Source organism: Procambarus clarkii, chromosome 3 (assembly GCF_040958095.1).
Source record: "Procambarus clarkii isolate CNS0578487 chromosome 3, FALCON_Pclarkii_2.0, whole genome shotgun sequence".
Taxonomy (NCBI): domain Eukaryota; kingdom Metazoa; phylum Arthropoda; class Malacostraca; order Decapoda; family Cambaridae; genus Procambarus; species Procambarus clarkii.
In genome coordinates, this window is record NC_091152.1 from 18711289 (window position 1) to 18726261 (window position 14973).

At 42.1% G+C, this 14973-nt stretch overlaps 2 protein-coding genes across 2 annotated transcripts in view; one reads left to right on the top strand and one right to left on the bottom strand.

The window, feature by feature from the left end:
- Positions 1 to 14313, top strand: part of LOC138368603 (pre-mRNA-processing factor 40 homolog B-like) — a 29132-nt gene extending 14819 nt beyond the window's left edge. Inside the window, exons 2-4 of the mRNA XM_069331142.1 lie at positions 9822 to 10026; positions 13407 to 13626; positions 14139 to 14313. Of these exons, the coding sequence (XP_069187243.1) occupies positions 9822 to 10026; positions 13407 to 13626; positions 14139 to 14313 (600 nt within the window). The remainder of the gene's footprint in view (positions 1 to 9821; positions 10027 to 13406; positions 13627 to 14138) is intronic.
- LOC123760889 (phosphopantothenoylcysteine decarboxylase) overlaps positions 1 to 14973 on the bottom strand; it is a 117187-nt gene that overhangs the window by 65337 nt on the left and 36877 nt on the right. The gene's annotated exons all lie outside the window — the stretch shown is intronic.

The window sequence follows — 14973 nt, forward strand, 5'->3', positions numbered from 1 at the left end:
ATTCAACACTGCTTGTATCTGCACTCAGTTTTTTACTGAGAAATTTTCTCTTCACAATATTGTGCTTTGTTTTAAACTTTGAAATCTTATCATCACTTGCCCTGAAATCCTGTATTTCAAGGATGGCTGCAAACCTGCTTGCAGCATTACTGATTTATGTACCATGAATTGTCTCGCCAACTGTTCAGTGCTGTGCAAACCACTTGTATTGCAGCCTCATCCAACTGTGCAATGTGTGCAGGCTTCAGAGTTTTTTTATTACACCTTTTGCAAGTTCTTGTACCTCACTAAATAGTTGCTATGGATTTCATGTACTCCTCTTTTTTCTTTAAATCAGAGACAGTACAGGTACTAGTGCCTATACCAAAATCCTGTGCAATACTCACAGCCAACCGGCCATTTTCACAGAGTTCAGTGACACATAACATCATTAGCGGAGTACCACAGGGTTCAATTCTTGTGCTAGTACTGTCTCCACTCGATCATCCGGACTATATGGGAAGGACCCCCTAGCCGGATTATCACATTTTTCGGATAATGGTACTTTTTCACCTACGAGTCCAAAAGTGACCATTTCCAACTATTTTTTATACTACAGACAACATAATTTGAATTGCCTTGGCACATATAATTATTAAATATTCAACTAGAAACCTCAACTTACCTTGTTGGTGTTCGTCTTCTTGATTGATGCCACACATCTTGAAGTTAAGACTTCTTAACAATTTACGTAACCTATACTAACACAACACTAAAATTAACACTTAAAATTACTGTACAGTTCATTAAGCAAAGTTAGTTTTGACTGCCAGCTGCTGAAGCCTCACTGGATGAAGACATTTGGGTTGCCTGTGAGGCCTCGCTTGTTGAAGGCGCTTGCATGCGCCTCACTTGTTGAAGGCGCTTGCCTGTGGTGCCTCACTTGTTGAAGGCGCTTGGCTTGCCTGTGATGCCTCACTTGTTGAAGGCGCTTGGCTTGCCTGTGACGCCTCACTTGTTGAAGGCGCTTGGCTTGCCTGTGAGGCCTCACTTGCTGAAGGCGCTTGCCTGTGGTGCCTCACTTGTTGAAGGCGCTTGGCTTGCCTGTGACACCTCACTTGTTGAAGGGGCTTGGCTTGCCTGTGACGCCTCACTTGTTGAAGGCGGTTGGCTTGCCTGTGAAGCCTCACTTGTTGAAGGCGCTTGCTTGCGCCTCACTTGTTGAAGGTGCATGGCTTGCCTGTGGCGCCTCACTTGTTGAAGGCATTTGGCTGCCTGTGACGCCTCACTGGTTGAACAACACGTAACTTGTCTTTAATTGCTAGGATAACCTTCTTCCTCTTAAAACCTCCAGGACAATTGATGTTGCTACCAGACATAGTCTTGGCCAAAAATGTTCAAAGTTACTATGAAAATAAAAAAGTTATTTGAAAAAATATTTCACTAATGGTGCAGCACTGTGTATAACACGAGGGACGGGAGCACATGGGTTGACCAGTGTTGGACGGGTCCACTTGGGGCAGCTATAGCGCGTTACGTAGGCCGCCAGGAGGGAAAAAACTCACAATATTTTTTAAGGAAACTTCAGCCTGTGCACATTGCTTTTAGGAAACTTATTTGTTATTACATAATTACTAGTACTTATTTCATTTGTTTTTGGCTATGATTAATTGTTCTAAAATTAATGGTAATTCCTGTACCCAGGTGGTCCCTCCCGACGTTCCCCTCCCACTCACCCCCACCCCCTCCTCCACCATGCGTCTAGAGCCACAGACAGACGGGATTAATATGGTACGGCCAAATTTTTATCCGGCTAAACCAGCTTTTATCTGGCTCCCATGGCCATTTTGGCTGGATATTGTGATAACTTTATCCGTTTACGATTTTGGCCGTATAAGGGCGTTTTCCGGATGTTCGAATCCCGGATAATCGCGTGGTTACAGTAATGTTCATATCTTCATAAATGATCTGCCTGAAGGAATACAGAATTATATGACCATTTTTGTTGATTGGAACAATGTTTACCTTTTTCCATATACTGTATCTGCTAATTTTCCAGCGCACAAAGATGTTTGGAATATCAATTGAAGTGGAATGTTCAGCTCAGTTGCACATTCTTTGAACACCCAAGGTGAAGCTCCATCTGGTCCAACTGCTTTATTTCTTCCCAGCTCCATGACTAATTTTTCTACTTCATCTTAAGACACCTGTATGTACTCTATGGTGTTCTCTGGAATTGGCATTGTTTGGTTCTCTGAAAACTTCATTTTGCACTAACAACTGATCATTTAATGTTTCACACATTTCTTGTTCATTTTCTGTGAGTCTGTTCGAGTCTGTTCCCCATTCTGAATCTCTGGATTTTATCCTTTACATGTGGCTTGTTTTATGTAACTACCTAAGTGTAATTACCTAAGTGTAGTTACAGGATGAGAGCTACGCTCGTGGTGTCCCGTCTTCCCAGCACTCTTTGTCATATAACGCTTTGAAACTACTGACGGTCTTGGCCTCCACCACCTTCTCACTTAACTTGTTCCAACCGTCTACCACTCTATTTGCGAAGGTGAATTTTCTTATATTTCTTCGGCATCTGTGTTTAGCTAGTTTAAATCTATGACCTCTTGTTCTTGAAATTCCAGGTCTCAGGAAGTCTTCCCTGTCGATTTTATCAATTCCTGTTACTATTTTGTATGTAGTGATCATATCACCTCTTTTTCTTCTGTCTTCTAGTTTTGGCATATTTAATGCTTCTAACCTCTCCTCGTAGCTCTTGCCCTTCAGTTCTGGGAGCCACTTAGTAGCATGTCTTTGCACCTTTTCCAGTTTGTTGATGTGCTTCTTAAGATATGGGCACCACACAACAGCTGCATATTCTAGCTTTGGCCTAACAAAAGTCATGAACAATTTCTTTAGAATATCGCCATCCATGTATTTAAATGCAATTCTGAAGTTAGAAAGCATAGCATAGGCTCCTTGCACAATATTCTTTATGTGGTCCTCAGGTGATAGTTTTCTATCTAGAACCACTCCTAGATCTCTTTCTTTATCAGAATTCTTTAAAGATTTCTCACATAATATATAGGTTGTGTGGGGTCTATGTTCTCCTATTCCACATTCCATAACATGACATTTATTAACATTAAATTCCATTTGCCAAGTGGTGCTCCATATACTTATTTTGTCCAGGTCTTCTTGAAGGGCATGACAGTCATCTAAATTCCTTATCCTTCCTATTATCTTAGCATCATCAGCAAACATGTTCATATAATTCTGTATACCAACTGGTAGATCATTTATGTACACAATAAACATCACTGGTGCAAGAACTGAACCCTGTGGTACTCCACTTGTGACATTTCTCCATTCCGATACATTGCCTCTGATTACTGCCCTCATTTTTCTATCAGTCAGAAAATTTTTCATCCATGATAGAAGCTTACCTGTCACCCCTCCAATATTTTCCAGTTTCCAGAACAACCTCTTATGTGGAACTCTGTCGAAAGCCTTTTTTAGGTCCAGATAGATGCAGTCAACCCAACCATCTCTTTCCTGTAATATCTCTGTGGCTCGATCATAGAAACTGAGTAAATTCGATACACAGGATCTTCCAGATCGAAAACCATACTGTCTGTCTGATATTATATCATTTCTCTCTAGGTGTTCTACCCATTTAGTTTTGATTAGTTTTTCCAATACTTTCACTATTACACTTGTCAATGATACAGGTCTATAATTGAGGGGGTCTTCCCTGCTGCCACTTTTGTAGATTGGAACTATGTTAGCCTGTTTCCACCCGTCTGCTACGATTCCTGTACACAGGGATGCCTGAAAGATCAGGTGAAGTGGAATGCTGAGCTCAGATGCACATTCTCTCAGAACCCATGGTGAAACGCCATCTGGGCCAGCTGCTTTGTTCTTACCGAGCTCCTTGAGCATTTTTTCCACTTCGTCTCTAGACACCTCTATGTGTTCTATGTTGTTCTCTGGAATTCTTATTGTATCTGGTTCCCTAAAGATTTCATTTTGTACAAACACACTTTGGAACTTTTCGTTTAGTGTTTCACACATTTCCTTTTCATCTTCTGTGAATCTATTTCCCATTTTCAACCTCTGAATATTATCCTTTACCTGCAATTTGTTGTTTATGAATTTATAGAATAGACCTGGTTCTGTTTTACATTTGTCCGCAATCCCTTTTTCAAAATTTCTTTCTGCCTCTCTCCTCACTGCCGTGTAGTTGTTTCTCGCATCTTTGTATCGCTGGTATGTTTGGGGGTTCGGCCTCTTCCTGTATTGATTCCATTTTTGTGTCTTTCGGTCTCTAGCCCTCTCGCAATTTCTATTGAACCAATCCTGTTTCCTAGTTCTGCATCTCTGTTTTGGTATAAATTTTTTTGTGCCTTTATCATATATTTCACAAAACTAATGTAATTACCTAAGTGTTGAAGCCTAAGTATGTGTGAAGTTCTAGGTGTTTGTGTTGTCTGTTTCTCTTCGGTTTGTGTTCTTTTGTTGGATTCTATTTGTGTTCCATTTTCCCTGTTCCTGGGGCTTGGTTGTCTTGGTTCTTGTGCTGAATTCTTCTGTTGGCTGGTCAGCGAGCTTTCCTTTGGCCAGGGCTATAAATAGGAGCTGCCACGTATGGGCGAATAGGCCTTCTGCAGTTACCTTTGTTCTTAAGTTCAGTGTGTCCCGACATTTGGAGCTTGGTCTGCTAGATTGTCAGAATTTCTATACCTGCTTTCCTCCACCCCTTGCTAGTTGCCCTTACATTTTTGTTTTCTGTGGTGAAATAGGACTAAGGAAGTGACTGTGAGGCCCCCCTGGAAAACCAGCTTTTAATGTAGTGAATTCCCTCTTTCTAGTGGATTCTCAGTGGCACCCTGGACTCTTCCTTCCACCTTCAGGTGTGTTTGGTTGGCTCATAACAGGAAGGTTGTGTTGGTTGAGCCAGTAGCTCCCAGTGCTGCCACATGGTGCTGGTGAATTGAAACTAGCAGATCACCTACCCATCTACTGTGTGTCTTATTTTCTGTTTTTGTTTGCTCTTACCTTGCTGTTTGTTTTGTCATGCTCTACCTCTCTGAAGGCAATTGTCTTGGTTTCCTCTGCTCTCTCCCTCAAGTTTTGGACTCTGATCTCCAGTAGGCTATTCACAACTCAAAATGGCCTGTTGAGATTTCTTATGTAATTACCTAAGTGTAATTACCTAAGTGTAGTTACAGGATGAGAGCTACGCTCGTGGTGTCCCGTCTACCCAGCACTCTTTGTCATATAACGCTTTGAAACTACTGACGGTCTTGGCCTCCACCACCTTCTCACTTAACTTGTTCCAACCGTCTACCACTCTATTTGCGAAGGTGAATTTTCTTATATTTCTTCGGCATCTGTGTTTAAATCTGTTTTATGTGTAGAGCTTTCTAGGTGATTAGCAACAGGAAACCACCAACGACCCACCAGAAAGGGACATTTCATTACATTCAATCCTGTTTTCCATTTTTTTTAAGCCATCAGTATTGGAATTTTCTCATTATATACAACTATTCCTCTGTCTACTATATTTAAAGTTTTACACATTTTTATGTAATGAGTCAGCACATAGCTGCAGACCGTATCCCTTGAAAGATGAACGTCTTCATACATGGTTTTCTTGCCAGTGTAAGAGTCCCAGGTGTTCCTGAAAGGTATTGCATTACTCATGCAATATTTTTCAAGTCGTTGGTTAACACCAACTCTCAACTTTGGTAGAACACCATGCATGACCTTATTCCTTCCTTATTCCTAATCATATCTACTACCACTACATTTTTATCCAACAACTCTTTGCTTGTACCTCAACAAATATTCTTTCCATCTACAGTATATTGCTCATTCTGTCCACTATATTTTCAACTTTTGCCCCCCCCCCCCAGAAAACATACACATAGTCTATTTCTTGCATTCCTGGAGCAGAAGGCTCTATCCATAGGAGCAGAAGGCTCTATCCATAGGAGCAGAAGGCTCTATCCATATAGTGCATTTGCTAATCCCCAACAACCAATTTCCTCCTATCTTTTTTGTTATGCTGTACAGCTTTCCTGCTTACAGGGTTCCCGCTCAAGTTCTCCTCTGGGTTCCTGCTAAAGTTCTCTTGGATCCTGCTCAAGTTCTCTTCCTGTAAAACAGAGAAGTGGTTCGACGTCTCAACCACTGCCTTCCTGATGATTAATTCTCGTCCTTCGGTGTGGTGCTAGCTCCTAGTTTACCCACCACTCTCCAACTATTCTGCTGGGTATCCTTCTGCTTTACGTCCTTGCACTCCATTAGACGTTTCATCTGCTCCCTTAGCCTGCCAATCTCTGCTCTAAGCTGCAGGCAGAGCTCGTGCAGGACTTGAGGTGAGGTCATGATGTGTGCCATTGTTGATCACAACAACAATCACAGTCACTAGCTAAACACACAATTGCACTTCACATGAGCACACCAGCCATGTTCTCATTATACCAGCCATGTTCTCATTATACCAGCCATGTTCTCATTATACCAGCCATGTTCTCATTATACCAGCCATGTTCTCATTATACCAGCCATGTTCTCATTATACCAGCCATGTTCTCATTACACCAGCCATGTTCTCATTACACCAGCCATGTTCTCATTATACCAGCCATGTTCTCATTATACCAGCCATGTTCTCATTATACCAGCCATGTTCTCATTACACCAGCCATGTTCTCATTACACCAGCCATGTTCTCATTATACCAGCCATGTTCTCATTATACCAGCCATGTTCTCATTATACCAGCCATGTTCTCATTATACCAGCCATATGTTCTCATTACACCAGCCATGTTCTCATTATACCAGCCATGTTCTCATTACACCAGCCATGTTCTCATTATACCAGCCATGTTCTCATTACACCAGCCATGTTCTCATTACACCAGCCATGTTCTCATTACACCAGCCATGTTCTCATTATACCAGCCATGTTCTCATTACACCAGCCATGTTCTCATTACACCAGCCATGTTCTCATTACACCAGCCATGTTCTCATTACACCAGCCATGTTCTCATTATACCAGCCATGTTCTCATTACACCAGCCATGTTCTCTTTACAAGACTTGTTCTCACTGCACCAGTATTTTTTTTGCACTACCCTCATTCTCCTTACACCAGCTTGTACAGCATGTACAAACTTGTGCATGTTACATATACTGTAGTTATGCACATTATACCAGCCTGTGCGCTCTGCTCATTGCACCATATGATTTCACTTAAATATTAACACGATTCTCCAGTTGGTAGCAGAAAATAATGACCTTCAGTGGTGACAAATTTCAATTGCTTTGGTATGACAGTATAAAAAATTACCCACAAAGAGCGGCTGTCATCAAAATTGTCATGTCACATATGCAAAAAAAAAAAAAAGGAAAAAAAATGTTGTGATGATATATTTGAATTTGGAGCACCTGGACCTGGATTGTACCTAGAGGGGATTCTGTTCTCCTACCCAACTAATCTTCTACTCTATTCGCATATGACTTGAGAGAGATTGGTCCAACAAGCTGTTTCTTGGGGTGGCCCGCATGCCCACATATCCACTACAACCCGGTTGGTCTGGCACTTCTTACAGAAAACTATCTAGTTTCTCTTAAAATCCACTTTTGTTTTGGCAATATTTCTATACTTGCTGGGAGGATATTGAACAACACTGGACCTCTGATGTTCATATCTGTGTTCTCTCATTGTGCATATGGCACCTCTACCCTTCACTGGCTCCATTCTGCATTTCCTTCCATGTCATTCACTTCAGTATGTTGCTGTTTTACTGTGCAAATTTGGTACTCGCCTTCCAGTACAGTATTTTCCATGTATACAGTTACAGTACGCGTACTTTCCAAACCCCTCGGGAGTAAGACTGGATGAATAGCCTGTTGTGTTCGGATAAGTGGTTCGTCTTCCTGAAAAGCTGGGGACGGGGGGAATTGATAATTTTGTTGCAGAAATTAGACAGTGTTTAGTTTTGTACTCACCAATATGAAAAGTTCTGAGCTGCTTGTTAATACTATCGCTCACCGGGCAGGCGTGCGGTCAACTTAAGGGTCGTGCACCGAGCGTGCGGGTAAGCGCGCGGTGACACATAAATGTGTATAGTCGTTCCATTTTCTCACCTTAATTCTCGTGCTACGTTGCTCGTTTTGGTATCATTGTGTTCACAATTAAATTCCCTACAGATGTGTATGAATATAATGTACAAAAGCCTGGAGTGCCTCCCCGCAGAAAAGCCTAAAGTTACCCTGAACAAGCACCAATTTGTTCACTGCAACCTAATGTGTATACTCGTTCAATTTAATAATATCAAATTTCGTGTTACGTCTTTCATTTTGGTATCAAATTGTTCGCAATAAAAAGGCGCGTATTTTAAAACTACAGTAGTCCCATAATAATAGAGCAATAACTGGAATTTTAACAAATATTTTAATTCTGGACTCTCATCATCACAAAATTATTTATATCTTTTTCCAGTGTTCTGACAAATTTTTGTGTTACATCTTTCATTTTGGTGTCAAATTGTTCGCGACGTAAAGCTGCGCATTTTAAAACTAGTCCCAAGATAATAGGACAATAAATAGAATTTTAACAAATATTTTAATATTTTGACCAAAAGCCTATTTATAATCTTTCAAGTGTTCGGACATCAATTTTCATGTTATAGCTTTCATTTTGGTATCAAATTATGCACAATATAAAGGCGCTTATTTTGATACTATCCCGAGGTCGATTGGATAAAAAATGAATTTTATACAAATATTTTTTGTAGTGGACGCAAGTCCGGTCCAAAGTTACCGATAGTGTTAACTTGATGATTATTGTTGATGGAGCATTGTTATTTAGATAGAAAAGGTGGTGGTGAATGATGATAGAGTTGGGTAGATTGAAGTGGAGATTAATGGTGATGAGGTAACCTCAGCAGACTGCCTTTCATCACATACCCTAATGTACCTAATGCCATGGCAGAGTTTAAGGCTTCTGAGCCATCCATTAGTGTATGAACACTGCTCAAGTGGTGCTGTGTATGGTCAAAGGACAAAGAAGGGAGATGTATCTTTAACTTCCTAACAGAACTGTTAGTCAACAAAGTAAAATTGAATCATCCATTGTGAAAAGCTCAGTCCCCATAAGGTACTGGGAGCCGGTCGGCCGAGCGGACAGCACGCTGGTTATCTTGAGTTATCTTGAGATGATTTCGGGGCTTTAGTGTCCCCGCGGCCCGGTCCTCGACCAGGCCTCCACCCCCAGGAAGCAGCCCGTGACAGCTGACTAACACCCAGGTACCTATTTTACTGCTAGGTAACAGGGGCATAGGGTGAAAGAAACTCTGCCCATTGTTTCTCGCCGGCGCCCGGGATCGATCCCGGGACCACAGGATCACAAGTCCAGTGTGCTGTCCGCTCGGCCGACCGGCTCCCTTATTCATATCGACCGGCATTTATTCATATTGAATTCCATTTAGCATATGGTACTCCAAGTACTTATTGTGTGTAGATCAATTTGAAGATTATTATTGTCTGTCTCCTATATTTCCCAATAAACATATTAGCATCATCCACAAACATGTTCATATAATGCTGTATTCTTTCTGCTAGATCATTTATGTAGACGATGAACTTGACTGTGTGTGTGTGTGTGTGTGTGTGTGTTGTAGCAATTTAATAAATATAGTAGGACTTTAGAACAACAATTTGATAATTTGATATTAATATAAAACTAGGATAATTATTTCTGCCAACTCAATAATGTATTTCAAAATGAAGGAATTTGTTGCCTGTTAATTTTTTCTATTGTTTGTTTTAGAGTGGAGGAGGGCCACCAGGTGGCAATGGTCCTTCCAGTTACAGTGCACCTCCGTTGGGTTACAGAATGCCACCCCCAGGCCCTACTATGCCTCGTCTCCCACCACCAAGTTTCATGCCCCCAGGAGCTCCGCCCGGCCTCCCACCACCAGCATTCACTGTCCCACCACCTGGATTTATGAGCTCTTTTGGTCAGGCTCCTGCAGGTATATATTAAAGAATTCAAGTTTATTTATAAACTTCGGTGAAGGATTAAAGATTTATATTTACCATGCTGTAATCAGGGGATTTAGGTACCTTATAATTTTCCAAATTTTTCCTTCTAACAGATTCTCATTCATTATCAGATCACATTATTTTGACTTTAAACTTATACAGTAATGCAATGCTACACACTAGTTTGAGCAAAATGTTATGTTTGTGCTTGTAACCAGGTATAATACGTGCTCAGTAATCCCCATTTTGGTGACCTGAAAATCTTATGAATCTGCAAAATTCCACATTTAAGTGTTGTACCTTTTTAATTTTTTTTTAACTGGAAGTGTGTTTTGGGTTATCGTAACTACTACTGGAGGAGAAACCCGAATATGTTCACCTAGTTGTGTTTGCGGGGGTTGAGCTTTGCTCTTTCGGCCCGCCTCTCAACTGTCAATCAGCTGTTTTACTAACTACTTTTCTGGGGGGAGCCCCGTCGGCTCCCCGGAGCTTTACCGGCTGATATGCTAATGTCAGACTTTGGCATCAGTCATGTGTATGGAGTTCTAGGGCCTACCGGGGACCACGAGCCAGAACCTGGCCCCCTCAGAGAGGCAAGGGGAGCAATGGCCTATAGAAACACCCGTGTGGTTGGAAGCATTCTATGTCTGCCATCGACCGGGTCAAGCATCCAGAAAGGTAAGCATTCCAAAACAAACCCCTATTCTGGTGAAAATTGCTACCTAAAGCTGAACTAGTGGATAGAACTCTTCAACAGAAAACAAGGAAACTAGTATGACGTCATACGTCACCGCGCCGCTGTCTGCGCAGCTCCCCCCTCCCCGGGAGGGGGAAGGGGGAGCCCCAGACCTCCCACGCTGGCTATCCACCCATCAGTTCTGAGGCTGGATGTCAAAACACGCGAAAAACGCCGACCGGAGGGAGGGAGGGTTGCCGGGGAGCCTCCGGGTCTCACCCAGAAAGTGGCGTTTCATTACATTCAACGCTGGTTTTCTGGGGGGAGCCCCGTCGGCTCCCCGGAGCTAACTACCCACAGAGGAAGGTCAAAGGGACAGAACCGGGAGGCGGACCCCACGCACCCCCCAAGGAGGCGATACAACCGGCAGCAAACGCCAACCCAAGGCGCCACAGCCCCGAAAATCCCGGAACAACACGAGAACCACGAGCAGCAAGGCCCCTGCACGAACACCAAAAATCCATGCCCGAAAGACTGCAAGGCCACGTCGCCCAGACGGCAGCGAGAGCAGCGAAGCCACGAACGCCACAGCATGAGGGAAGAACACAGGCAGCTTAGCCGCAAGAACACGGCTGACCACCCGGGACACTATCCCCCGCGAACCGGGAAGAACAGAACCGGATCAACGCAAAACGCGCTCCGGACCCAAACGCATTCAATGCTGGTTTTTTAGTTTCCCGTGATCAGAGACTGCATTTTAACAATACTGTATAAGAAGAGAAAACAATTTTTTGGAAAGAATTTACTTTCGGCGCACCACGGGTGTTTCGTATTTTAGTGCAGAGCAGTGCAGTGGTTAACACACGAATGCAAAAACTCACTTAGACACAGGTAGGTTGGTTGGCCGGTCAGACCAGACACACTTAACACTTTGCGCTTTCCAGTAGACGTGAGTCGGCACCAATATTATTAAGCACACCGCACTCGTGCCCCTCGGGGGCGTCACGAGCAAAAATATTTGTATAAAATCCATTTATTATCCGATCAACTTGGGAATAGTATACAAATGTTTGCCATGAAATTTACGTTTTCTCTAATAGCCGAACAGCTTATAAAAGAAAACGGCGTGGCAGTGAATCATCGTGGTAAAACAATTGTACTATTGACACGACGAGTGTAATCGACGTAGTTTTTATATATGTTGCCGGTCGAACGCATCCTTATGTGACCTTTAATACTTATGTTCTTATAGAACATTCTATTGCGAGCACATTGGTACAAAAATGAAATACATACATCGACAAATAATGTCAGGACAGTGAATTGAATATACACTTTTCAAAGCGAGTTTCGCCGATATGCTGCCACGGGTAACACTTCGGCCACTTCCCACACTGTTTTGGGTGGGCTACGACATTGAATCTATATTTATATGCATATGTCCGTGTAGAGAATTTTATTGCGATTCCAATGATACCACAATTAGCGATGTAGGACAACTGTAGGCTTCGCAACCATTAAGAGAGTGGAAACATTTTGTTGCTGTTTGGCGCTCTTGGCGAGTGATCTGAATAGTTTTTTATTTGGTGTTGATAGTCCTTATGCTTGGGCGGAATTTTATAGGTATGCTCTTATAGACAATTTCATTGCGAACACAGTGATACCAAATTGAAATACGTGCGCCTTCAATTATTGTCAGGACAGTAAAAAGAGTGTACACTTTTTCAGTCTTACCGCGTAGGCGCGCGGAGCGCCGAAAGCATCTAGGGTATTATTTTTTTTGAGCGCCGAGAGTGCGAAAGTGTTAACAATGAAATCACCCACTCGCAACAACATAATGAAATATAACATATAAGAATAATACAATCATAGAATATTATGATGTGAATAATACAATACACGTGTATATAATGAAATTTAAATACAGTGGCACCTCGACTTACAACTCCCCCTACTTTCAAATTTTTTTTGAGTTGCAACCTCAATTTCGTAGGAAAATTCTATTCAACTTACGACCTTTGCCGCGACTTGTGACTTTGTTGATAGAAGTATAGGTTGACCGAGCGCATGGTTCCTGGTGGCACGGGCGACCACACTTCAGTTTACCAGTGTCATCCGCCGAGTGATGATCACACTTGAATATTGTATCTGGGAGAACAAGAAGATGGGTGGATGGTGAGGGGACTGGATGGATGGATGGTGAGAGGACTGGATAAATGAGGGCATTGGATGGTGGGGGAACTGGTGTTTTCTTCCCAATATTATTTGTAGTGACCTGTACTGCCACCTGCTGATGGCTAGTTTACTAACCAATAGTACTCTACTGTATAATGATAATGGTGTTCCTCACGATTCCAATAACCGCTTCAAATGGATGTTAGTGGATTGAGTTAGTTTCATTTTTCCCTTCCCTAACTGTGTAGCAAGATTTGCCATAGTGAATGATAAGTCAACTACAGTCTAAAACATGAATTGAGTGCTAGGTGGACCATGAAGTCTTGGCTCAGGTAGTGACTGGAGGATTCTCAGATAGTGTTTCTCCACCAAATGGGCTACCTTTTTATGAAAAATAAATACATGTGTTAAAGTATTTGAATAACACTCCTGTTATATTGATCTTCTGTCATTTGAATTAAAAACAAAATTCTTGCTGAATAGAGCACATTTAGTTGAGGGTGTGATTATTTATTTCAGGTGAGGGTAGTGGGGCTGTGATCTCTGCTGGCCCTCAGCTAAATACCCCTCCAGCCAGTAATTCTCCTGCTGCTGTCCAAGTACTGTCTCCAGCAACTACTCCAGGTCCTGCTACTTCTGCAAGTGCCTCACCTGCAAGTATAGCCATGCCTGGGACACCTTCTCCTGCCCTCCCTAACACCACTCCGACCACTATTGCAACCACTAAACCCGAGGCCAGGTAAATAAAGGTCCTGTGAGTTTTTGCTGGGAAATATAAATGGCAGAGTTCCCATTTGTATAGCTATTACTTAATTACTAACAAAGGTATATTTATCACAGCCTACTTTCATGCTAAATTATTAGAGTGACTGGTTCCAAATCTGCATACATAAATAACTCCACATGAAACCAGAAGGCATGGCAGGATGTGCAAAATATCCTCACTGAAAAACAGAGTGCAATAGATAAACTGAGAGAGAACTTGATCAACATCAAGGTGCTCCAAACTTGTCAATACACTCCCTCCACACTAAGTGGCATAACTGGCAAATTTTTCACAGTAGATAGAACTCAATAAACATCTTCAAAGAGTACCTGAGCAACTAGGCTCTGATACATACATAAGGATGTGAGCAGCTGCAGCCAACAGCTTGGTTGACCAGACCAGAAATGGAGTATTGGAGGTATAGTAAGGTAAACAAATATGTTAGCATTGGTGTTGCATAATAACCAAAAACTACAAATTTTCAGTTCACCTACGAAGGACAAGAAAAGTGTGTGGACAGAGCACAAGGCCCCAGATGGAAGAATATATTTTTACAATACAGTCACACGACAGTCATCATGGGAGAAGCCAGATGAATTGAAGACACCTGCTGAGGTGAGACACTTTGTCATGTGGAGTTCTTTGGCTCCTGTTTTGTGATTTTTTTTTATATGATAAAATTAGTAAACTTTGATTAATTCAATTTACTTGAAACTCTAATATATAATTGTTATTAAATATTTAGTTTTAAATTAGCTCACAATACCCTACTAAATCTTCCTCTTTCTCTGGGCAGAATAATGCAGTCAGACAGGACTATATGAACTTTTGGAAGATGATATCTAATGAGGGATTGTGGTAGAACTCATGTAAAGAACTTGTATGATCTTGGCATTCTGTTGTATGCTACACCTACAGTTTCTCATGTTTTGGTGGTGGCAACAAAAAAAGTCAAATTTTGTATAACTAAGGAGGCATATTTGATAATTATCTGTGGCCCTAATACTAGATGTTCAGCCTTTTCTGCACAATATATATATTTAATAAACTTTTCTGTGGAGAGTCCCTTCGACTCCACGGAACTATTCTGGGCTGATGTGTATATATTAGACCGTGGCAACAGTCAATTGATGGAGATCTTAGCCTACCAGTGACCACGAGCCGGTCGACCGAGCAGACAGCACGCTGGACTTGTGATCCTGTGGTCCCGGGTTCGATCCCAGGCGCCGGCGAGAAACAATGGGCAGAGTTTCTTTCACCCTATGCCCCTGTTACCTAGCAGTAAAAAAGGTACCTGGGTGTTAGTCAGCTGTCACTGGC